This window comes from Perca flavescens, chromosome 3 (genome assembly GCF_004354835.1).
Source record: "Perca flavescens isolate YP-PL-M2 chromosome 3, PFLA_1.0, whole genome shotgun sequence".
Lineage (NCBI taxonomy): Eukaryota > Metazoa > Chordata > Actinopteri > Perciformes > Percidae > Perca > Perca flavescens.
Genome location: NC_041333.1, coordinates 838,523 through 862,927, shown reverse-complemented (window position 1 = coordinate 862,927; position 24,405 = coordinate 838,523). Strand labels below are relative to the sequence as shown.

Here is a 24,405-nt window from a genome sequence, read left to right as displayed (position 1 = left end):
TATAGGGCTCAAATTTTTTAAGTTTTGTAAAATACGTACATTTTCACCAGGCTTGATGCGACCGCCAATTTTGGTGAGATTTTGAGTATTTTAAGCCCCTCAAAAAGGCGATTCATTTGCCGGAAGAATAATTCCTTCAGTTTTAATAGGGCCTTCGCTGCTGTCGGGACTCGGACCCTAAATATTGTCCTTTTTACTCCACTACATTTATCTGACAGCTTTAGTTACTAGTTACTTTACAAATTAGGATTTCTGCACACAAAACACATCAGTTTATAAAATCTGATGTTTTATTAGGGCCCGGTTGGGAGTTGCACATGCGCAGTAGCTGGGTAAGGACTACTAGCTAGAAGCTAGCGCTGCAAGGAGTTAGCTACCTCGTTGTCAATGGCAAAACACTGCTACAACACTATAGAACAACTTACATGTCCCTGTTCTGTAGGTATTCCACGCAAAGTTGGAAGTGCGCCCTCGTTTAGAAGAAGTCTCCCAGCTAATCCTGCCTTGTACTGACCAAAGTTGGAGAAACAGCTAGCTGATGTGGTATTTGCTAAAGTGGTTAGCACACACCAAATGTTTCAGCCGATGACGTAGACGGCCCTGCATCGCCATATTTATATTCTATTTAGCATAGTAACAGTTTAGCAGGAAAACAGTCAAACTCAATAAAGCGCTTTCTGAAGCACCCAGACTAGAAAGCAGTCACAGGGTATTCCTCATTTGGTACAAGCTCTTCCACTTGAAACAGTGTGCTTCCAAGAAACAAGCTTCCACCCATCTCTAGTTACATGTAAAATGGAGTGCACCATAAATTAATGTGCAGCTTTGGGAACTCAAGAGGTATATGCTGAGTCTGCAACTACCACCTTCCTTAGACATTCAATCTACACTATTCTACAGCCAGTTATTCTGCTAGTATAGGCCAGGAAACCTAACCCCTGAGCTAAAATTCTAAATTAAGATACTTTGCCACAGCAAATGGCATTACAATGTCCACTTTCCACTGGGGGTTAGCTGAGATATCATTCTGTCAGTGTGGATGAATGTTTCTGATAAATGTTTTTCAGGTGCGTCTGTTGCCACCACCCTCGGAAAAGGTTTTCTGGCTGTCCGCAAAGCAGAACATCTGTGTCGCAAGCCAAACCCCAAGCTACAGCGACTACACAGGCACAGAAAAGACTATGGAAGCAAGACTGGATGCATTAACTCTATCTCTCTATTAAATCTACTGAGCCATCTATTCCTCTAGCATTGAGTAGTGATGACTTAATGAGTTTCTTTAATGATAAAATTATAACAATTAGAGATAAAATTCATCACATTTTGCCCTCAACTTCTAACAGTTCACCTTTAAATGCAGGACCGCTAGAAAGAACGACTAGTCCCGACATATACTTAGACTGCTTTTATCCTATAGACCTCCAACAATTAATGTTAAAGATATCCTCAGCTAAGCCATCTACCTGTCTCTTAGACCCCATCCCAACGAGACTACTCAAAGAAGCGTTACCCGTGGTAAACACTTCATTACTAGATATGATCAATATGTCCTTATTAACAGGTTATGTACCGCAGTCATTTAAAGTAGCTGTGATAAAACCTCTTCTGAAAAAAAACCCCTCGATCCTGAGGTCTTAGCAAACTATAGACCTATATCTAACCTTCCCTTTCTATCCAAGATCCTTGAGAAGGTGGTTGCTAATCAGTTATGTGATTTTCTACATAGCAATAGTTTATTTGATGATTTTCAATCAGGATTTAGAAAGAATCATAGCACAGAGACGGCACTGGTGAAAATTACTAACGACCTTCTAACTGCTGCAGACAAAGGACTTGTCTCCATCCTTGTTTTACTAGATCTTAGTGCTGCATTTGACACTATTGACCATACCATCCTGTTACAGAGACTGGAACACTTAGTTGGCATTAAAGGAATCGCACTAAGTTGGTTTAAGTCCTACTTTGCTGAGCGATCCCAATTTGTTAACATTAACAATAAACCCTCCAAGCACGCTAAAGTTAGCCATGGCGTTCCTCAAGGCTCAGTGCTTGGACCAATTCTATTTTCCTTATATATGCTTCCTTTAGGTAATATTATTAGGAAACACTCAATTAACTTTCACTGTTACGCAGATGATACCCAATTATTAGAGATGGCCCAATACCATTTTTTGCTTCCCGATACCGATTCCGATACCTGAACTTGTGTAACGGCTGATACCAAGTACCGATCCGATACCAGTGTGTCATATATTTTATTATGTTTTAACAACTGTATACTACTATCCATGTATGGATGTGATATGATTTCTATCTCTGTTGTCTATCTGGCTCAGGTTAAACTCTTTGTGAAACATTAACAAACACAAACAATGAATGCCACAGAACTTTCTTTTATTCTCCAGTTTGACAGTCAGTTATAACGGAAAAACAACATAAATAAACTACTTTAACGTAGATTTTCTTTAGGGCTTTATTACGAGGTATCGGATCGGTGCATAAACTCCAGTACTTCCCGATACCGATACCAGCGTTTTAGGCAGTATCGGAGCCGATACCGATCGGACCATCTCTACCAATTATATCTGTCAATTAAGCCAGACGAAAGTGGTAGGTTAGCTAAACTTCAAGCGTGTATTAAAGATATAAAATCCTGGATGACCCACAATTTCCTGATGTTAAACTCAGACAAAACCAAAGTTATTGTGATGGGACCAACGCACCTCCAAACTTATTATTATCTAAAGATGTAGCTACTCTGGATGGTATTGCCCTGGCCTCCAGCACTACTGTCAGAAATGTAGGAGTTATTTTTGATCAGGATATATCCTTCAATGCCCACTTAAAACAAACCTCAAGAACAGCCTTTTTCCATCTTCGTAACATTGCCAAAATTAGGAATATCCTGTCTCAAAACGATTCTGAAAAACTAGTCCATGCATTCGTTACTTCTAGACTAGACTACTGCAATTCCTTATTATCAGGTTGCTCAAATAAGGGTTAGGGTCACCTCATTCAAGAATGAACTTAAAACTCTCCTATTTGATAAAGCTTATAGTTAGGGAGTGAGGAGTTGCAGTGTCCACCTATCTGGCCCACCTGCTTCTCTTCATAATTGTTAGATTAATAACATATAACAAAAGTAGAGGAAGGCCGGCCAGCAAAGCCCGATCCAGCAGGGGGAGAGTTCAAAGCCCGAACAGGCTACCTCTCCTTATGTCCTGTCTCTCTTAGTTACGCTGTTATAGTTTTAGCCTGCCGGGGGACTTCCTTCCTTCCTTTGACACACTGAGCTGCTCTCTCCTCTCCCTTTCTATTACCATTTGTGTGCATCCCGTCCCAGAAATGCTTTTACTAATCCTAGCTTCTGGGGAGTTTACTCCCCGGAGTCCTTATGTTTTTTCCCCCAGCGTATTTCCTTGGAGAACGTTGGCACCAAGATCCTGGTTCCAGCTGTCGCCGTGGTCCTGCTGCACTCCCTGCTGAGCTCAGCGGTGCCCTGCAATGTCATGCTGATTCCTGCTGAACCCTGCTGCTTTAAAGTCACTGTTCCATTATTAATTTGACTATTATCGCCACTGTTCATCATATCCCCAACCGGCCCATCAGACACCGCCTACCAAGAGCCTGGGTCTGTCCGAGGTTTCTTCCCAAGAGGGAGTTTTTCCTCACCACTGTCGCACTGCTTGCTCTTTAGGGAATTACTGTAATTGTTGGAATTGTTGGGGCTTTGTAAATTATAGAGTGTGGTCTAGACCTACTCTATCTGTAAAGTGTCTCGAGATAACTCTTGTTATGATTTGATACTATAAATAAAATAAAATTGAATTGAATTGAATTGAATTGAATTGAATTGAAATTAAAACCAGGTTAATCTTCCTTTGCTTTTTATCCTTTAACCATGTCCCTTATTTCTTTTGAGGAGATGAATGTTTACCCAGCTAGCAATATTTGGGACACCTCAGGGTTGTGAGAGCTACATTTTAAAATATATTTTCTAAAAGAACACATTTCAGTTTGTGAATGCTGACAAATATGTTAATATTCTATCACAATGGCCCACCTCCTCTATTTATGTAGTTTAAAGTAGGGCAGCTCATTTTGTCAGGTGGGAGATAATAGGTTTAGACAGTACAGGCCAAAAGTTTGCACACACCTTCTCATTCAATGCGTTTCCTTTATTTTCATGACTATTTACATTGTAGATTCTCACTGAAGGCATCATAATTATGAATGAACACATATAGAATTATGTATTTAACAAAAAAGTGTGAAATAACTGAAAACATGTCTTATATTTTAGATTCCTCAAAGTAGCCACCCTTTGTTCTGATTACTGCTTTGCACACTCTTGGCATTCTCTTGATGAGCTTCAAGAGGTAGTCACCTGAAATGGTTTTCCAACAGTCTTGAAGGAGTTCCCAGAGATGCTTAGCACTTGTTGGCCCTTTTGCCTTCACTCTGCGGTCCAGCTCACCCCAAACCATCTCGATTGGGTTCAGGTCCAGTGACTGTGGAGGCCAGGTCATCTGGCGTAGCACTCCATCACTCTCCTTCTTGGTCAAATAGCCCTTACACAGCCTGGAGGTGTGTTTGGGGTCATTGTCCTGTTGAAAAATAAATGATGGTCCAACTAAATGCAAACCGAATGGGATGGCATGTCGCTGCAGGATGCTGTGGTAGCCATGCTGGTTCAGTATGCCTTCAATTTTGAATAAATCCCCAACAGTGTCACCAGCAAAGCACCCCCACACCATCAACCAGGCATGTAGAATCCATCCGTTCACCTTTTCTGCGTCGCACAAAGACACGGCGGTTGGAATCAAACATCTCAAATTTGGACTCATCAGACCAAAGCACAGATTTCCACTGGTCTAATGTCCATTCCTTGTGTTTCTTGGCCCAAACAAATCTCTTCTGCTTGTTGCCTCTCCTTAGCAGTGGTTTCCTAGCAGCTATTTGACCATGAAGGCCTGATTCGCGCAGTCTCCTCTTAACAGTTGTTCTAGAGATGTGTCTGTTGCTAGAACTCTGTGTGGCATTCATCTGGTCTCTAATCTGAACTGCTGTTAACTTGCGATTTCTGAGGCTTGTGACTCAGATGAACTTATCCTCAGCAGCAGAGGTGACTCTTGGTCTTCCTTTCCTGGGGCGGTCCTCATGTGAGCCAGTTTCGTTGTAGCGCTTGATGGTTTTTGCGACTGCACATGGGGACACATTCAAAGTTTTCGCAATTTTCCGGACTGACTGACCTTCATTTGTTAAAGTAATGATGGCCACTCGTTTCTCTTTTATTGGTTCTTGCCATAATATGAATTCTAACAATTGTCCAATAGGGCTGTCGGCTGTGTATCAACCTGACTTCTGCACAACACAACTGATGGTCCCAACCCCATTAATAAGGGAAGAAATTCCACTAATTAACCCTGAAATTAAAGAAAACGCATTGAATGAGAAGGTGTGTCCAAACTTTTGGCCTGTACTGTATGTTGTTTGTGTTTGTGTTTTTGTAAATATCCGGTCTTAAAATGTACTTGCAAAAAGTAATACACTGGTTGAGTGATTACTTAGATCATTATCTGGCACCAGAACTCTGTACTGAAAGAGTTGTTTTAGGCATGTTGAGCATAAGAAAAGCTTCAATGCATTAAGGTAATGTCAGAATTTCAAATTTCTTTGACCAGAATACAACATTTATTTCTTATGTATTAAAATCCAATATATATATATATATATATATATATATATATATATATATATATATATATATATATATATATATATATATATATATATATAGGGTTCATTATAGTTAATTAATCTATAGATTATTTAGCTATATTCTTTAAAAATAGTGAAATAGTTAAACATACTAAACAATGTCCATAATAATTTCCAATATAATATTCCAATATTACAATTGCTTGTTTTACTCAACCAAGAGTCTAAAACCCAAAGATATTCAGTTCATTATTATATATAAGAAAAATATGAAATCATCATCTGAGAAGCTGCAACCACCAAATACAAATTTGGCATTTCTGCATAAAAAAATATTAAATGTTTAATTAATTATGAAAATAGTTGCTGATTCTGTCGGTCAAATACTCGATGAATAAACTAATGGTATAAAATCAACCTAACCCTGAACGATGAAAGAATTCAAACTCTGGTCTCCTCAACTTTCTGTCCATTTCTTCCCTGAGACATGGCACCCTCTAGTGTTAATGGGAGTTGATGCCAGAGGCATCTGGTTTATGGAAGGGGAATGTCATAGATTTGGTTTGGGGCAGAGCCATATATAGAGAGAGTTTGGCCAACTCAAATCATGGGCGCCATATTGGATACCATTGTCAGATGACTCTACAGTGTAACCCTATGGGGCGAATATGCTATCTTGAAATAAATTGCTTATTTTCACCATAAACAGGCATATACATGTTATTAATACCATTGCATCCATCCATCCATCTTCGTCCGCTTATCCGGTATCGGGTCGCGGGGGGAGCAGCTCCAGCAGGGGACCCCAAACTTCCCTTTCCCGAGCAACATTAACCAGCTCCGACTGGGGGATCCCGAGGTGTTCCCAGGCCAGGTTGGAGATATAATCCCTCCACCTAGTCCTGGGTCTTCCCCGAGGCCTCCTCCCAGCTGGACGTCCCTGGAACACCTCCCTAGGGAGGTGCCCAGGGGGCCTTTCGACACGAAGGAGCAGCGGCTCTACTCCGAGCTCCTCACGGATGACTGAGCTTCTCACCCTATCTCTAAGGGAGACGCCAGCCACCCTCCTGAGGAAACCCATTTCAGCCGCTTGTACCCTGGATTTCGTTCTTTCGGTCATGACCCAGCCTTCATGACCATAGGTGAGGGTAGGAACGAAAACTGACCGGTAGATCGAGAGCTTTGCCTTCTGTCTCAGCTCTGTTTTCGTCACAACGGTGCGATAAATTGAATGTAATACCGCACCCGCTGCGCCGATTCTCCGACCAATCTGCCGCTCCATTGTCCCCTCACTCGCGAACAAAACCCCAAGGTACTTAAACTCCTTCACTTGGGATAAGGACTCATTCCCTACCTGGAGTAGGCACTCCATCGGTTTCCTGCTGAGAACCATGGCCTCAGATTTAGAGGTGCTGATCCTCATCCCAACTGCTTCACACTCGGCTGCAAACCGATCTAGTGAGTGCTGAAGGTCACAGGCCGATGATGCCATCATGACCACATCATCTGCAAAGAGCAGCGATGAGATCCCCAGCCCACCAAACTACAACCCCTCTCCACCCCGACTACGCCTTGATATCCTGTCCATAAACGTTACAAACAGGATTGGTGACAAAGCGCAGCCCTGGCGGAGGCCAACCCTCACCTGAAACGAGTCCAACTTACTGCCGAGAACCCGGACACAGCTCTCGCTTTGGTTGTACAGAGATTGGATGGCCCTGAGAAGAGACCCCCTCACCCCATACTCCCGCAGCACCTCCCACAGTATCTCCCAAGGGACCCGGTCATACGCCTTTTCCAGATCCACAAAACACATGTAGACCGGTTGGGCATACTCCCAGGCTCCCTCCAGGATCCTTGCGAGAGTAAAGATCTGGTCCGTTGTTCCACGACCAGGACGGAATCCGCATTGTTCCTCCTCAACCCAAGGTTCGACTATCCAGCACCTTGGAGTAGACTTTACCAGGGAGGCTGAGAAGTGTGACACCCCTGTAATTGGCACACACCCTCTGGTCCCCCTTTTTAAAAAGGGGAACCACCACCCCGGTCTGCCACTCCTTTGGCACTGTCCCAGACTTCCATGCAATGTTGAAGAGGCGTGTCAACCAGGACAGCCCCTCCACACCCAGAGCCTTGAGCATTTCTGGACGGATCTCATCAATCCCTGGGGCTTTGCCACTGTGGAGTTGTTTGACTACATCAGTGACCTCCGCCTGGGAAATTGACAATGATCCCCCATCATCCTCCAGCTCTGCCTCTAACATAGAGGGCGTATTAGTCGGATTCAGGAGTTCCTCAAAGTGCTCCTTCCACGGCCCTATTACCTCCTCAGTTGAGGTCAACAGTGTCCCATCCTTATTGTACACAGCTTGGATGGTTCCCCGCTTCCCCCTCCTGAGGTGGCGAACAGTTTTCCAGAAGCACCTTGGTGCCGACCGAAAGTCTTTCTCCATGTCTTCTCCAAACTTCTCCCACACCCGCTGCTTTGCCTCTTTCACGGCAGAGGCTGCAGCCCTTCGGGCCATTCAGTACCCTGCAACTGCCTCCGGAGTCCTCTGGGATAACATATCCCGGAAAGACTCCTTCTTCAGTCGGACGGCTTCCCTGACCACCGGTGTCCACCACGGTGTTCGTGGGTTACTGCCCCTTGAGGCACCTAAGACCCTAAGACCACAGCTCCTCGCCGCAGCTTCAGCAAGGGAAACTTTGAACATTGTCCACTCGGGTTCAATGCCCCAGCCTCCACAGGGATGCGAAAAGCTCCGCCCGGAGGTGTGAGTTGAAAGTCTGTCGGACAGGGGCCTCCTCCAGACGTTCCCAATTTACCCGCACTACCCGTTTAGGCTTACCAGGTCTGTCCAGAGTCTTCCCCCACCCCCTGACCCAACTCACCACCAGATGGTGATCAGTTGACAGCTCCGCCCCTCTCTTCACCCAAGTGTCCAAAACACACGGCCTCAGATCAGATGAAACGATTATAAAATTGATCATTGACCTTTGGCCTAGGGTGCTCTGGTACCAAGTACACTTATGAGCATCCCTATGTTCGAACATGGTGTTTGTTATAGACAATCCATGACTAGCACAGAAGTCCAACAACAAACAACCACTCTGGTTTAGATCAGGGAGGCCGTTCCTCCCAATCACGCCTCTCCATGTGTCTCCATCATTGCCCACGTGCGCGTTGAAGTCCCCCAGCAGAACAATGGAGTCCCCCACTGGAGCCCCATGCAGGACTCCACTCAAGGTCTCCAAGAAGGCCGAATACTCCAAACTCCTGTTTGGTGCATATGCACAAACAACAATCAGAGTTTTCCCCCTCACAACACACAGGTGTAGGGAGGCGACCCTCTTGTCCCACGGGGTAAACTCCAACGTAGCGGCGCTCAGCCGGGGGCTTGTGAGTATCCCCACACCCGCCCGGCGCCTCACACCCTGGGCAACTCTGGAGAAGAAAAGAGTCCAACCCCTATCCAGGAGTATGGTTCCAGAACCGAGACTATGCGTAGAGGTAAGCCCCACCAGATCTAACCGGTAGCTCCACCTCACGCACCAGTTCCGGCTCCTTCCCCCACAGAGAGGCGACGTTCCACGTCCCCAGAGCCAGCGTCTGCTGCCCGGGTCTGGTCCGTCGAGGCCCCTGACCTTCACTGCCACCCGTGTGACAACGCACCCGACCCCAGCGGTTCCTCCCACAGGCGGTGGGCCCATGGGCTGGAGAGATGGGAGCCACGTAGCTTGTTCGGGCTGTGCCCGGCTGGGCTCCGTGGCAAACCCGGCCACCAGGCGCTCGCCAACGAGCCCGCCATCTGGGCCTGGCTCCAGACGGGGGCCCCGGGCTTCCTCCGGGCAGGGTCACTCCATCTCTACCTCGTTTATTATACCATTGCAGTATTGAATAATTGGAGCTCAGATGCAATTTTGTAATTTTCTAAATTTCTGATCCTCTGAATAAAAAACAGAAAATTGGAAAAACGGGTTAAAGATCCAATTTTTTAATTTGTCGAGGTGGAAAAAAATAAAAAATTCGATATTGAACCCATTTTTCTGTTTTTCCAAATGTCTGTTTGTGCTTAGAAAATTGAACTGATAAGCGTTACACTGACCCTGACGTAACCATTCGTAGTTCATCCATCGCCAAGGACAGGTTAAAGGTCCCATGGCATGAAAATTTCACTTTGAGGTTTTTTGACATTAATATGAGTTCTCCCAGCCTGCCTATGGTCCCCCAGTGGCTAGAAATGGTGATAGGAAACCGAGCCCTGGGTATCCTGCTCTGCCTTTGAGAAGTGAAAGCTCAGATGGGCTGATTTGGAATCTTCTCCTTATGAGGTCATAAGGAGCAAGATTACCTCCTCTTTCTCTGCTTTGCCCGCCCAGAGAATTTGGCCCACCCATGAGAGAGAGAGAGACATCATGGCTTTCAAACGATTATTAACAGACATTGATAAACCCTTCCCATATTGTAGCCTAAGATGTTATGTGATTCTGATGATTCTAATGCGACCGACAGCATACGGGTAAAAAGTGTGTTTTGGTCAGGTGTAAATTGTGGTAGGACAGGACCATAACGTTATCACGCTAGCAATTATAACTTAATAGTAACCGAGGCAAAGTTACGTATTAATAATATTTGGTGAGCTAAATCAACATAAATTACATGCCTGCGTGGTCACAGTATATTACAATTGAAGTCAGACTAGCTTAAATTCAAGTCATGACTATGGCAAGATCCAACCCGGTCTCATGCCAGGTCGTAAAATAGCCATGTTATTTTGATGTATTAATTTGTGTACAGGGCCCTATTTCAGGTAGAAGGTTTAACAAACTCTGAGTCTAACTCTGATCTCTGAGTTGATTTACCCTGAGATGGGAAACTCTGAGTTTCCAGTTCCAGAACAGCTGATATGAGTTGGTTCAATCAACTCAGAGTAGGTTCACGCGCGTGCACCACCACAATAAAAAGAAAGCATGAATGGAGCCATGATACTACAATTCACCATGGTAACAACCACAAACAAATAGTCATGGACACATACAGCCAGTTAAAAAAAAAGCAACACAGTGGCTGCTGAAAAAGAGAGAGAATTTGCGTGGTAGAAAATTGCTGCTAGAGTAAATGCATATATTCCAATATAGTGTATATCATTTTTAATCATAAGAATAGCCTAACATTATTGGTCAAATGGTATTGAACCTATAATCTATTTCATTTAGGTGCAATCCTGCGGGCGAAAAAGTCCTAGTCCTACTAATCCCATTGTGAGGCTGCAGCACCATCATTATCAGAATTATAATCCATAATCTTTTATTTCAAAGGGTTTACATCATTCACCTGCAATACTGTGGAGCTCCTTTTAAAAACGTTTAAAACACGTTTCAGAGCGAGTCACACTCTTCTGACAGCGCTTTGCTACAGAGGCTTTACTAATATGCTCCGCATCACCAATGTTGTAAAGACAAATTTTGCCGTTTGCAAAAAAACGTAATGCAAAAAAACGTATAACTGATTGACTGGGAAGAAAAACGATACTGCTCAAATAGGAAGTTATCTGAAAATTAAAATGTCGGGGCTTCTAAAACTCTCTGGGCCTGATTTACTAACACTGGTGCAGTTTGCGCTGCGTCTGTTTATGCGAGTTCGGTAATAGCGCGCGCTATGCTTCCACATTTTGCGTAGTATTTATCAACCCTAACACCCATCAGGCAATCAGCGTCTTTCTCCGCCCACTATACCGTAAATTGCGCTGTAGCGAAGCGGTACTTGTGCTATGGTACGGCTGAGTGCAGACTGAGATATTCCCACTGCTGATGCTAGGACTGTTTAAATGATCCTGATGCCAGTATGTGTAATGTAGCGAGGAGTTTAACAACTGCTGGAATGGGATGTGAACGCTGAGTGGGAGATTCAATTTCATCTTTGATTTCTTCCAGTAACTCTAATATTGCACGGCTGCTCAATCTGTAACGCTAAATGATGTTGTGTTCACTGACAAAGTGTGATTCTTATGTTAAAAATATTTTCAGCCTCGCATATGTCTTCGTCTTGCTCAGATTACTGTTGCCATTTCACCAGCGGCATAAAGGTCTACGAGGAAACTCGACTGCGGCTGGTTCAGACCTGCTTTAAGAGGCGGAGAATTTCCCCCGCAGAATAGAGACGCGCTCTTACTGACAGTCTTTGTAAATACCACGGAATATATAATTAGGTGCACTTTGCGCTTATCCTCCCACCTTTTTGGGTGGAACTCCCACTTTCCCCACGACCCTCCCACGAACGCATATTGAAAGCGCAACTTGTCTCTTCTCGCTCATGTGGCAGACAATCTGCGGTTTTACCCAAGTGCGCCCTGTTTGTAAATAGCCCGCATCGGTTACGTCCGTCTTTGCGACCACATAGCGCCTGGAAACAGGCGCAAACGGCTTGATAAATATAGCCCTCTGTGAAGTAACCTAAAGCAGCTTCTTCATCAATGGGACCATAGACAAAAGTAAATGTCAAGTTTTGAGAAATAAAATGTTTTATAGTCTGCCTAACATGGTTAATAAACCAACATATTTTTTTTTATTATTTATGCCGATAACAAACTGCGCTAAAATGCGCCTGATCCAGACTGAATGAATGAGGAAATGAGAGAGCGCTGTGTCAGAGGGAGGAGACTGAGAGAAACTCGAGGTTTCTTGAAGAAAACCTGCTCCCGACCAGGTTAGGTTCACAGGCTCAGTTACCATAGTAACTGACTCTGAGGTGAAGTTACCTCTCTTTCTGAAACAGAAAACCCAGAGTTTTCACTAAACCTGCTTTCTGAAATACCACCCAGGTCACGATTTTGACGTTTATTTTGTGTACACGCCACGAATTTTGAACGTGTACAGGTCATGATTTTCTCGAACCTTTCTGTGGGGGACGCAACAACGTGGAAACGAAACACCACACACCGGCCACAACAACGGGACGGGCCGCCACTCGCAGGACGCGGTCCCCGGTCGCAGGGGCACACAACAACGGGGAAATGAAACGCCACAACAACGGGACGGTTGTGATTTATTAAATTTTTTCAATAATTTATTACATTTTTCCACTATTCCCTGCACTATGTCAATGGGAATTAGATGAATGTTGGTATCCAATATGGAGTCCACAAAACACGTGACCACCTCGGAACCAATCGCAGAACAGGATAGCTCAGAACATTCGATTCCCTAATTGGCCAAACTCTCTCTATATACAGCTGTGGTTTGGGGAATAGGGCATATGGCTGGGGAGGAGGGACAGGGAGACAGACTGCAACAGTTGTTTGTTCAGTCAAATCCTTAGATTGGAAAAGGAGCGAGAGATAGAATAAGAGAAATATAAAGTTAGATTTTATTTTAAATATGTATCTGAAAAAAATGAAGTGTACCATTTCTTCAAACACTTGTCTTTGTTCACTCAAAAAAAAGAAGTTAGTTGACACATCTCTCCCTTCCTGCAGGTATATTAGTGGACCGATGGAGGCACTATGAAGGCTGCGACCCAGCTGGTGGAGAAGCTGGGAGCCACTGTTGTAGGTCAGTCAAGATGGTTACATCATACCACCTTATTTCAAAGATCAACAACACTAAAATAAATGTCTGTCTCTGTGTCCTGCAGGTGTAGCAGCTGTGGCCATCGAGAACAATGAAGGAGGAAAGTGGATTAAAGAAAATTACAAATTCCCTCACTGCATCCCCGAAGAGCTCCAGAGCCAAACCGGAAGTATCTTGATTCCTTCAAACATTTCAACTGAACCAGAAAAGCATGGTTTCTTACAACTTTAGTAAAAAAAAAATAGTAGCATTAATAGTATTTTCTATGGCTGACATTGGCCAAAAAAGTTTTATCTGAATAGACACGTTTTCATCTACAGCCGTAACATAAAGAAATAGTGAAATCTGTTTGTTAAACCGCAAGCTATACTGTTATTTCAACTAAATAATTGTTCTTGTAACACAATGACATTTTTCTTTTAAATATATTTTTATTAAACATAAAATGAGAAAATCTAAAGAAAAAATTGTGAAATATCCATACGCATTATTTAAGTTTTTGATATAAACATGATAATCCAAATTCAGTCATTGATTTGATTGTAAACAAAAAGCAAAAAGCAGTACCTACGACGCATGACAAGCATCACAAGATTAATCTGAGGGGTTGGAAAATGATAAACAGGATAGGAAAGCAGAAAAAACATTCCTGCTACGCAAAATTCTGTTTATTTTTTCAGACTATCTTCAAATCTTTGCTTTTTTCTTGTGATTTGCATAGTCTTACTTCTTACAGAAAGGTTGGGAATGTCTGATCTACAATATTATGAAAAGAGGATTAAGTACCAAGTAAACACAGTCATTTAAAACAGTATTAGTGTGAAGAAAAATCTTAATTTGCAAACTACAGCAGCGAGACAGTTTGAGCAACATATTAAAAAACATTCTTTGGCCTCTCTGCTGTACCAGAACAGTCATTTTTGTGGAACTGCTGTGTCACCCTGTAACTCCAGACAAGTTAAACTGAGCAAGGCCAGAAGAATCCACATCCCACAGAGGGAAAACTGGTTCTAAGCCAGGAAAAACTAAACTCTCACATGTCAGGAAGTTAAAACTCCAGCCTCCCTCCTCCTGCTTTGACCACAGAAATCCCTCCAGTCTTTTTCTTCATTTCAGTCTTTACTTTTGACTTTCAACTCCTGCTTCCATCCTTACTGGCAGCAGTTCGGCTGCTTCTTCTTCGATGAAGCGTACGCATTGTTTGACGTGCTGTTAATTCCTGGAACAAACCAAGAGCTGAGTGTTAAAACTATGTGACAAATGGGATGGTTTTCATGACCACAAAGAGATGAATTTGGATACTCACTGACGATGCCCCCAATTTGCCTCGATCCACTTTTCTCCAACTCCGCAAGAACGTTGGTCTCAAATGCCAACGATGCAACTCGAAAGAAAAACTCTTTGACGTTTTCCCCTACAGCATTGAGGAAATATAGATTAGTAAGGAACTGTATGAAAATTATTAATGTGGAGAGGAGGGCTGAAACTTACAATCATTGTTTATATTTGGTACTGATAATTTAACAGGAAGAGTTTAATGCTGATCCAAGTTGTAGAAAAGAACTGTGAGTCACGTAACATTGTCTACACTGTCGCACCTTTATGATCAATGGTGCATACAGTACAATGGCAGGTTTTACACAATAAAATGGAGTAAAACATGAATCTGGGGCATGGAAAAATTAAAGACCCTTCTCTGCTTTTTCCCCACACAACTCAAATAGTTCAAGAGAAATTACAAACTAGTATTAAAACTAGTTCCCTAGTAAAATGAAACTAGGAAATAGAAAAGGAATCTGCCTCTTACTTCCCACCACTGCTTAAATGCAGTTAGTAATGTCTTCAATCAGACTATTCTCCCCCTTTTCTGACCTTAACTAATAACATTCAAACAGTCCCTCAGCCAAGGGTGGGGTTGCTGACACTTGTCATGTTACTGTATTTAAATAGAAAACACTCACCTGTGAGTGACGACACAGCCCAATACTCTGCTCTGATCTCTTGTGCTAGTTTGAGAGCATCTTGTTCGATCTGAGAATACTGAGCAGGAGACTGTCCGAGAAAGCAGAGCAGACAGTTAGATATCATGTAATCAAGTCAAACACAAAAGATCTGCAACTAAGAATTGTTTTCAATATCATGTCTTGCTTCATTGATTAATGGTTTAGTCTATTAAAAGGTAGAATAAATAAAAGATGGCCATTACAATGTCCTGCACTGCAAGGGAGTGACTCAGGAAGGACAGGAGAAGCCCTCTAGAAATAATAAAAAAGGTAAATTACTCAATCCAGTAATCTAATTCTTATGAAAGCCACAGCATTAGCAATCCAAATAGACCAAATACCAAACCTTGGTGCTCATACCATCTGTGCAAAAATCACAATAAACTAAAGGAAGAATCACAACTCAAATAGTTCAAGAGAAATTACAAACTTCTGGAAATAGAAAAAGGGAGTCTGCTTTTTACTTCCCACCACTGCTTAAATGCAGTTAGTAATGTCTCAGAAATGTCTGCAGGTCCATCATTTCAGAAAAGATTTGAAGTCCAGTGAAGTAAAGGACAGGGAAACTACATTCCTGAGGTTTGAGTTGGGACACAAGCGCTTTGTGCTGCTGGCAACAATCCAAACAATTGACATTCGACTCCAGTAACAGACACAAGAACTCTTCACAGGCATGTCCACCTTAAAAACAGTCAAAAGACGTACGCTCAGGTCTTTCTTTGTGCCCACGAGGAACAGCTGAACGGCGGTGGGGTCGTTCTCTTTCAGGGCGTCCTCCAGCCACTGTCTGCAGACAAAACAAGACAAACTTAAGAATTCCAGCTGGGACCAAAAAATGAACGAGTGCCAACAATCTGCCCATAACAAATAGGCTTACCTCACATGGCCCAAAGACGCGACGTCATTTACATCAAATGCGATAATCACAACTGGAAGAAGAGAAAATATACATTAACAGTTTTACGAGACACAGTTATGTATACACAGCTTCTTTTTCTCCCCTGATATTGTGTACACGGAAAGAGGAGAGTCTTTAGTAAGTTCCTTATATATATATATTTCTTTGTGTTAAAACACAAATCTCTCACCCTGGGCTCCTCTGTAGTATGTTGAAGCAATGCACTTGAATCTCTCTTGGCCTGCAGTGTCCCAGCTGCAACATAGAGACAGCCATGTAAGCAATGTCCCATCAGGAAGACTCACCTTACTTTTGTTTTATGTTTGATAATGAAGACTTTTAGACTTACAGCTGTAGGCTGAAAGGAACGCCCAGCACCTCAAAGCGCTCCATCTCAAAGTCAACGCCGATCGTTGCCTTGTAGTTTTTATCAAAAGCGTCTTTGCAAAACCTGAAATCATAAAAATTGTCTCCAGTTTTTTCATCTAAATGAAGAATGCTATACTGTATATATTTTTTTTATCTGATCAAGAAATCTCAAAAAGTAAAGTAAAACCTAAACCATTCACGTTCACCACCAATGTTTTTTTTACAGATTTTATAACAGTACCTTAAATACTGTATATTTTTTTTATTTCTTTGGTATAAAATACAGTTACAATGAAAACTGTGGACAGCTGTGCTGTGGATTATTCACAGTAACACAGCCACTGTTTATGGAAAAGGATTTAGCTTGTTTTAGTGTTTCAAACCTAATGTTCAATGCTTTGAATCATATTCACCACCAATGCAGTGGGATGGAAACATCTTAGTTAAAACCTCAACAAATGAAAGAAAAACTTTCTGCATAACTACATATAACCAGCGGTATGTGATAAAATATGCTTCTTTTTAATTTGGGTCAACTGGCCCTTTAAACAAATTTGTGTCTATTGCCAGCAGAAAGTGCCTAAAGTAAAAGTACTTGTTGGGCCTTTCAGAGAGTTATATTATTACATATATTGTTTTATTGGAATATTATTACTGATGCTTTAACATAAGCAGCATTTAAATGTTACAGCTGGTGGAGGTGGAACACATTTTTACTACTGTATATACTGTTGAATAGTTTAATCTACAGCACAGTATCCTATTTTATAAACTGATTATGTTTTGTTAATCTTAATCTGTAAAGTAACTAATAACTCCAGCTGTCAGATTACCAGAACTGCCCCAGTGACTGTTTGAGCTTACCTATTAATCAGACAGGTTTTCCCCACAGCCAGATCGCCCACAACAATGACCTTAGAGATTTTAAATCTGCTGAGAAGAATAAAAGAAGATAGCAACAAGTAAAAAAAAAAAGTGACACAAAACCACCACATGCAGCCTCATGTGGCTGCTGGTTCCTGTCCTCACCCCACAGTGCCGGTACGCTGCTCCTGACACGCAGTCTTCACTTTGTTGTTGAAATCCTCCTTAATGTGGAGAGCTGCATCTTTCCTAAAATACTACAAGAGAGGAAGAGGGATTGGTCCTGGTGGGGGGGGGAGTGAGGTGTTTTGCCCATTGTTGTTGTCCTGCTGTTATTTTGCTCTCATTGTGTTTTGTTGCTGTTAATTGCTGTGGCTTGTATTGGTTATCATTGTATTTTGTCTTTTTCCAATTTTTTTGAAGGAAGAGGAATTTGTGAGGATGGTGGAAGCGCTCTAATAAAGTGGAAGGATTTTACCTGAGGGAGCTGAGCGATGATACGGTCCCTTCGAACAGGAGGAAGAACACTCATGGCTGAAACTCGGACGGACATGAAGCTTGGAGGTAAATGTTTAGCACAGGGGCGTGTGGTGAGCTGGACAGAGAGAGAAAGACATTTGAACTGGTTCTTCATAATCTCTAGACTGTAGTGAATGATTTTTAGGCCCAATCATCAGACCTGGTGATTATTTGTCATGTTGCTACAGGAGATAAAACTGCAACTCCTCACATTTTTTTTTCTCAAAGAAAGAGTAATCATAAAAGAGAGATTAATCACTAAATTTAATTTGAAATGTCAATCAAACTGAACATATTTGGGGTTTTAGTTCAACAAAACAGACAATTTGAAAACAGTCAACAGCACCTACATCTTACAGCCTACTCATGTTGGTATACTCCTTGGAACCTAATTTGCGGGCAAGACATTGAATATCTCCACAATGGCTAAGTGGATTTTTACCATTCAAACGGTATTTGAAACGTCATTCATTTACAATTTCTACTGTTTACATTGTAGGAACATTGTAGGCTACCCCCAAACTGCACTCACGTCTGCCTCCTGTCTGTCAGTCCCAGTAAAGACTACAGCTAACTGGACATAAAGAGACAGCTGGCGGGCAGTCTAACAATAAACTGGAACGAGAGAAACTATGGGTTATATCCACTGTGTAGCAACATGAGCGCATGCAGAGTCCGACCAGACATCTGTGATCAGTGCTGATCCACTTACTGTGGCGATCTGTTTTAATCCTCTTGTTCATCAAAGCGTCTGGGAAAGAAGGAGGAGAACGAGAGTTTGGTTTGGTCCACCATACTACTGAAACTTTAAAACTCTATTTTACACCCAAACACCACGCCAAGTCTCTTATTATCTCTTTAAAGTGACACGTTAAGAAAGATATGAGTAAAGGGTAGACATAGATGACTAAACTGAACTTCTGCACACCAAAAGCAGCGTGTTTGAGCTGCAGAAGAAGTTACCTCGTCGAGACAGACTCTTCTCTCTCTCTTCTGTGTCTGAGCTCGTTTTCATTCCTTCCACGGATGCTTCTTATCGGAAGATGGAGACCCAGGTGTGTTCACTGCTAAGCATTAGCGTGTTGGTTTGATGGCGATCAGAGCTGAAATGGACCCACGGAAGTGGGAAGAAGCAAACTGGAGCCGCTGCTGACTCAGATCTCTGGATTTCTTCTTTCTTTCCTCCAGATTCCCTCTGCTCGGTCCCCTGCTGGACGAAATGAGCAGAGAGAGAACACATTTGTCCGGTCAATATTTGGACAGCAGAGGGCGCTCTGAGCCTCTGATCTCTGCCTCGTTATAACCACAATGTATCTGTCTGTCTGTCTGATAGGCCTAGACATTCTGTAAACTATTAAAATATTAATAACCTACTCAATATGAAGACAAATACATATACAATATGTAAAGATATACAGCATTACATGAAGATAATAACACTTACATAAATGATATTCATTATTTGAATAAATGTACTAATAATGTCATTATTTAATGTAGGTTTTACATTCTTAACATGTAGGCCTAACGCAATATATTTATGTATCCCAATATCAGAGATATTCAACAGGGGGTCCCCAGAGTTAGTGCAGGGGGGCAGCCAAATTATGTTTACAAAATAATTTTTCAAAACTTTCTTTTTTCAAAAATTTATATGTCTAAAAATATACATTAACATGAATCTAACATTTTAATAGCAAAGAACAATTGGTCTATTTGTGAAAGAAAATGTTATTTCCACATTGAATATAAGCTTACTGTGCCTTAATGGTAGCCATACAGTTACGCTTTAGGATTCACTGCCATTTCATTTTCATCCATGCAGCTCAGTTTAATGCAACTTAATTCTATACAGAAAATATACAGTAAATGTAGTAAGGGTCCCTAGATCTTCTCCTCTTTTAGCTAAGGGGTCCTTTGCCTAAAAACACATTGAAGACCCCTGCCCTATATGGTACCAAGCACTGCCAGGTTACCTTAGAGCAGTACATTTACTGAAGTAGCCTAATACTGTATTTTACTGTTACTACTATTTTGAGTGTTTTATGCTACTTTATATCACTACATTTTACATATTGTACTATTCACTACATTGATCTCACAGCTGTAGTTACTAGTAACCTTTCACATTCATATTTAACATCAACAACATCATCTTACAAATTACAACACATATCAAAGATTTAAGGATAGGGTCACATTTCTTCAGGTCTACCTGATTATAAAGCAGTCACATATTGAAAGGTGTTTCTAATTAGTGTCAACAAAAGCTAACATTATAGGCAATGGCATCATTAAGAGACTTTATGGCAGACCAGTTGTATTAGATTGAAAAAGTGTACCTTAAAAACTGGCCACTGAGTGGAGAATGTTGACAATGAGAAGGTTTTGGTCTCTGTAATAGATTCTCCTGTTCATACTGGCCTTCTCAGAGATCCCTTTCTAACTTTGTTAGAAGAAATTGGGGCAGATTCCACAGTGCTCCCTGTGTTTGAAAATGACTACTTCTACAACATTAGCCTGTTTAGTACCAAATTTCCTCGACAGGGTTTTCCTTGTTGTTAATGAAGCACACATACTGAACTTTAAAACATGTTTTTACACAGAAAAAAATGACTGAATCTGTCCCCTATTTGAAAAGAATGTGAACCTATAATTTAAACCAGTGTTTTCTAACTTTTCAGGCTTATGACTCATCACCAATAAAAAAGTAAAGATAGAAAATATTTTTCTTCTTTTCTCTCTCATTAATCATCTCACACCCCTCAGATTTATTGTGACCCTTTAGAAAGAGACAGACTAACCTACCTAACTGTGTGTTACAAGAAGATCCACCTCCATCAGCTACAACAATAAAATGCTTTGCACATTGCTGCGTTAGTATTACAAATCTAATAATGTAATATCCTACATTATATCAGTCACAGTCTGCACAGGAAGTATGTCTACTTTTGATACTTTAATTACATTTTGCAATTATACTTCTATACCACTTTTAAAACAATTTTGATTGTGGGACTTTGACATGAAATGGAGTATTTTTACACTGTTGTATTGGTACTTTTACTTTAATAAAGGATCTGTCAATACATGAATTGATTGTAGCTTCACCAGACATCTAAGGTGTGAATGTGAGTGACTATATCAATGTAAAACAGAGTATCTTTGTTAGAGTACATATTATAACAATATACTTCAACACTCCTGTGGTTTAAAATACTTTTTTAATTCATGGTATCACTCAACCATCCAAAATACGGGGCTCCTAAAAATACGTTTAATACAAGATACATTATTGTGGTCACAGTCAAATGTACTTACTGTATGTTAGGGCTCAACATTTCTCCACTGTGCCCAGCTTTTACAAAAGCATCAGATATCAGCAACATACAGTATATCAGCCTGCACTATGTCTATACATTCTTATTCATACATTATCTGTGCTCTATTCTTATTGAAAAGGCACCTTGGTAAAGGCACTGCAGCACAGGTCGGACACATCTAAACTCTGTCCATTTCTTGGCAGAAATAGCAAATGAAATGTACTGATTATTAAGTTTTTAAATGACACTGTCAGCATGTATTATTTCTAACATGATTAGGAAATTAGAATTTTAAGTTTCACTGATGTTTGCGTATTACCACTTGAAATATATAAAAAAGGAATGCATATTTAAGGACATTATTTTCAAAATGTGGTCTGCCCATTTCTGAGGAGAGAGGAGGAAGAAGAATATATATTAAAATGGACCTATTCTGTAAAAGTATTTTGCAAACAAGCAAATATGGTATACACCGTGGGGATACTCTTCTATCACTCCATATAAAGTCTAACTACTGGTGAAAATCAATATCAGTATTGATTGTTCTGCTGCCTGCTCATTGTAGAGGGTTTCTCAGGGCTTCCTGAGGAGTTCAATTATCAGACTGCTAGATGGCAAGAAGACCCAGCTTCATACATACATACATACACACACATATACATATATATATATATATATATATATATATATATATATATATATATATATATATATACATATATATATATATATATATATATATATATATATATATATATATATATATATATATATATATATATATATATATATATATATATATATATATATATATATATATATATATATACATATATATATATATATATATATATATATATATATATATATATATATATATATATATATATATATATATATATATATATATATATATATATATATATATATATATATATATATATATATATATATATATATATATATATATATATATATATATATATATATATATATATATATATATATATATATATATACATATATATATATATACATATATATATATATATACATATATATATATATATATATATATATATATATATATATATATATATATATATATATATATATATACATATACATATATATATATATATATATATATATATATATATATATATATATATATATATATATACATATATATATATATATATATATATATATATATATATATATATATATATATACACACACACACACACACACATATATACATGTGGGTTTTTTTGCTTTATATATGAACATTGTCGTATTGCTACTTGTATTTTTATTTTTATTTTATTTTATTTCACTCCTCTGTTGTTATGTAATGATTGTGTTATATGTTGGGACCCCCTCGAAAAGGAGATGATACATTGCAAGGGTTTTATCCTAATAAACAAATTTTGAATATGAGAACCATAAGGGACTATTAATTGTCCTGTGTTCCTGTGTGTTGAATTGGTCCTCTACCAGCTCAGTCACAGCCCAGTATCCCTTCAGCCACAAATGGCATCATAGAGACACAGAGAGAACGTACTTTACTACGTTCTCTCGCTACGCATGCAAATGTTAAAGATATGGCATCATATCTAGGGTGTCAGCTAAGATTGTTAGCGACTGGCAATGTAATTTTGCATTTCAAATAGGCCTATGTGGAAATTTCTTATCACACATTTTTTTAAAGGACTAAAGGAATAGTTTGACACTTTTGGGACATGTTTACTTGCAGAGATTTAGATGAGAAGATTGATGCCACTCTCATATTTGTACATCCAAGCTACATCCAGCTTAGTTTAGCTTAGCTTAGCTTAACTGGAAACAAGAGGAAACAGCTAGCCTGGCTCTGTCCAAAGGCAAAACAAAATAGTACCTCTGTATCTCACAAATCAACACGTTACATCTTGTTGTTTACCTCTGTACGGAGAGAGTCTAGCTGTTTCCCCGTTTAAAGTCTTTATGCTAAGCTAAGCTAAGCTAAGCTAACTGTCTGTTGGCTGTAGCTTCATGTTTAGCTTACTGTAGCCTACAGACATGAGAGTGGTATCAATCAAGAAAGAGAAAAAGGCGTATTTCCCAAAATGTCAAACTACTCCTTTGAGGTTACATGATGCTAAAATTTAGTTTGATGAAAAGATTGATAACACTCCCATGTCTGTACTCTAGATATAAGGTTACAGCCATTACCAGTTTGACTGGAAACAAGGCCTGGCTCTGCCTACCAGCACCTCTAAAGCTCACTATTTAACACATGTACTGTTAGTTTAATTTGTACATAAACCAAAGTGTAAAATGACAAGTTGTGGTTTAATGGGTGGATTTTTTTTATCATTGGACAGAGCCAGGCTAGCTGTTTCCCCCTGTTTCCATTCTATATGCTAAGCTAAGCTAACTGGCTGCTGTGTAGCTTCCGTACAGACATGAAAGTGGTATCAATTGTCTCATCTAATTCTTTCCAAGAAAGCAACTAACTAACATATATCCCAAAATGTTGACTTATTCCTTTACACGATACATAAAGTAATTTTAATATAGAGTAAAAGTGCTAAATTTCTGACTTTTTCAACATTTCAACAAGGCTGCATCTTGTTTTTTTTGGGGGGGAGGGGTTCTTTGGCAATGAGACACAACAAGGGAACCTGTCGTCACGAAAATTGGTGTCAGTTTGAAAAATACAAAATGTGTAAACTCCCACCCTAAATAACACAATAGCCTATAGGTCTGTAAACCTTCCCCAGTCAATCACAGGGAAACTTTTTGGAGTTGTTGTTATACGATCCATTGTGTCCCATAGATTTCTTACTCCGGGGCAAGAAGTCTGCACGGAGCAGGCGGTAGAAATAAATCAGGATCATAATATCCATCACTATCATGGAGATGAGGAAGAATAAACCGTTGATCAGCCAGGTGTAGTTGTGGATGAGGTACCAGGTGAGGTAGGCCTGGGTGCCCATGCGGAACGTGATGTAGGTGAGGATGTTGACGAGTTTGTTGATGCAGTACATGGAGGAGAACTGAGCGCCCGCCAGCTTCATCAACAGCCTCAGATGGAGGGTAACACTGTTGACCTCCACAAAGAGAGCGAGTACAGCGCCGGCTACATACAGCTCAG

General features: G+C 40.4%; 2 protein-coding genes across 4 annotated transcripts in view; both read right to left on the bottom strand.

Moving 5' to 3' along the window:
- Positions 1-13,936: 13,936 nt before the first annotated feature.
- On the bottom strand, positions 13,937-19,216 carry rab34a (RAB34, member RAS oncogene family a). Of its 3 annotated transcripts, XR_003692267.1 has the most exons (13): positions 18,907-19,216; positions 18,656-18,694; positions 17,903-18,019; positions 17,590-17,681; positions 17,425-17,493; positions 16,541-16,642; positions 16,382-16,446; positions 16,171-16,222; positions 15,999-16,080; positions 15,497-15,545; positions 15,252-15,342; positions 14,597-14,704; positions 13,937-14,509 (listed from the first exon to the last, which is right to left on the bottom strand). XR_003692267.1 is itself a non-coding variant. In XM_028574413.1 (12 exons), exons 3-12 carry the CDS (start codon positions 17,975-17,977, stop codon positions 14,442-14,444), a joined length of 804 nt encoding a protein of 267 aa, XP_028430214.1. In that variant the 5' UTR covers positions 17,978-18,019; positions 18,656-18,694; positions 18,907-19,212; the 3' UTR covers positions 13,937-14,441. The 3 variants fall into 3 exon arrangements, 2 of the variants coding, with proteins under 2 accessions (XP_028430214.1, XP_028430216.1); XM_028574413.1 differs by lacking the exon at positions 15,497-15,545 and having other exon boundaries at positions 18,907-19,212; XM_028574415.1 differs by lacking the exon at positions 15,497-15,545 and having other exon boundaries at positions 17,425-17,490; positions 18,907-19,211.
- Positions 19,217-23,663: 4,447 nt separating this feature from the next.
- tlcd1 (TLC domain containing 1) overlaps positions 23,664-24,405 on the bottom strand; it is an 8,538-nt gene continuing 7,796 nt past the window's right edge. Inside the window, exon 4 of the mRNA XM_028573800.1 lies at positions 23,664-24,405. This exon is cut by the window's right edge and continues 31 nt beyond it. Coding sequence (XP_028429601.1) covers positions 24,032-24,405 — 374 coding nt within the window. The 3' untranslated portion in view covers positions 23,664-24,031.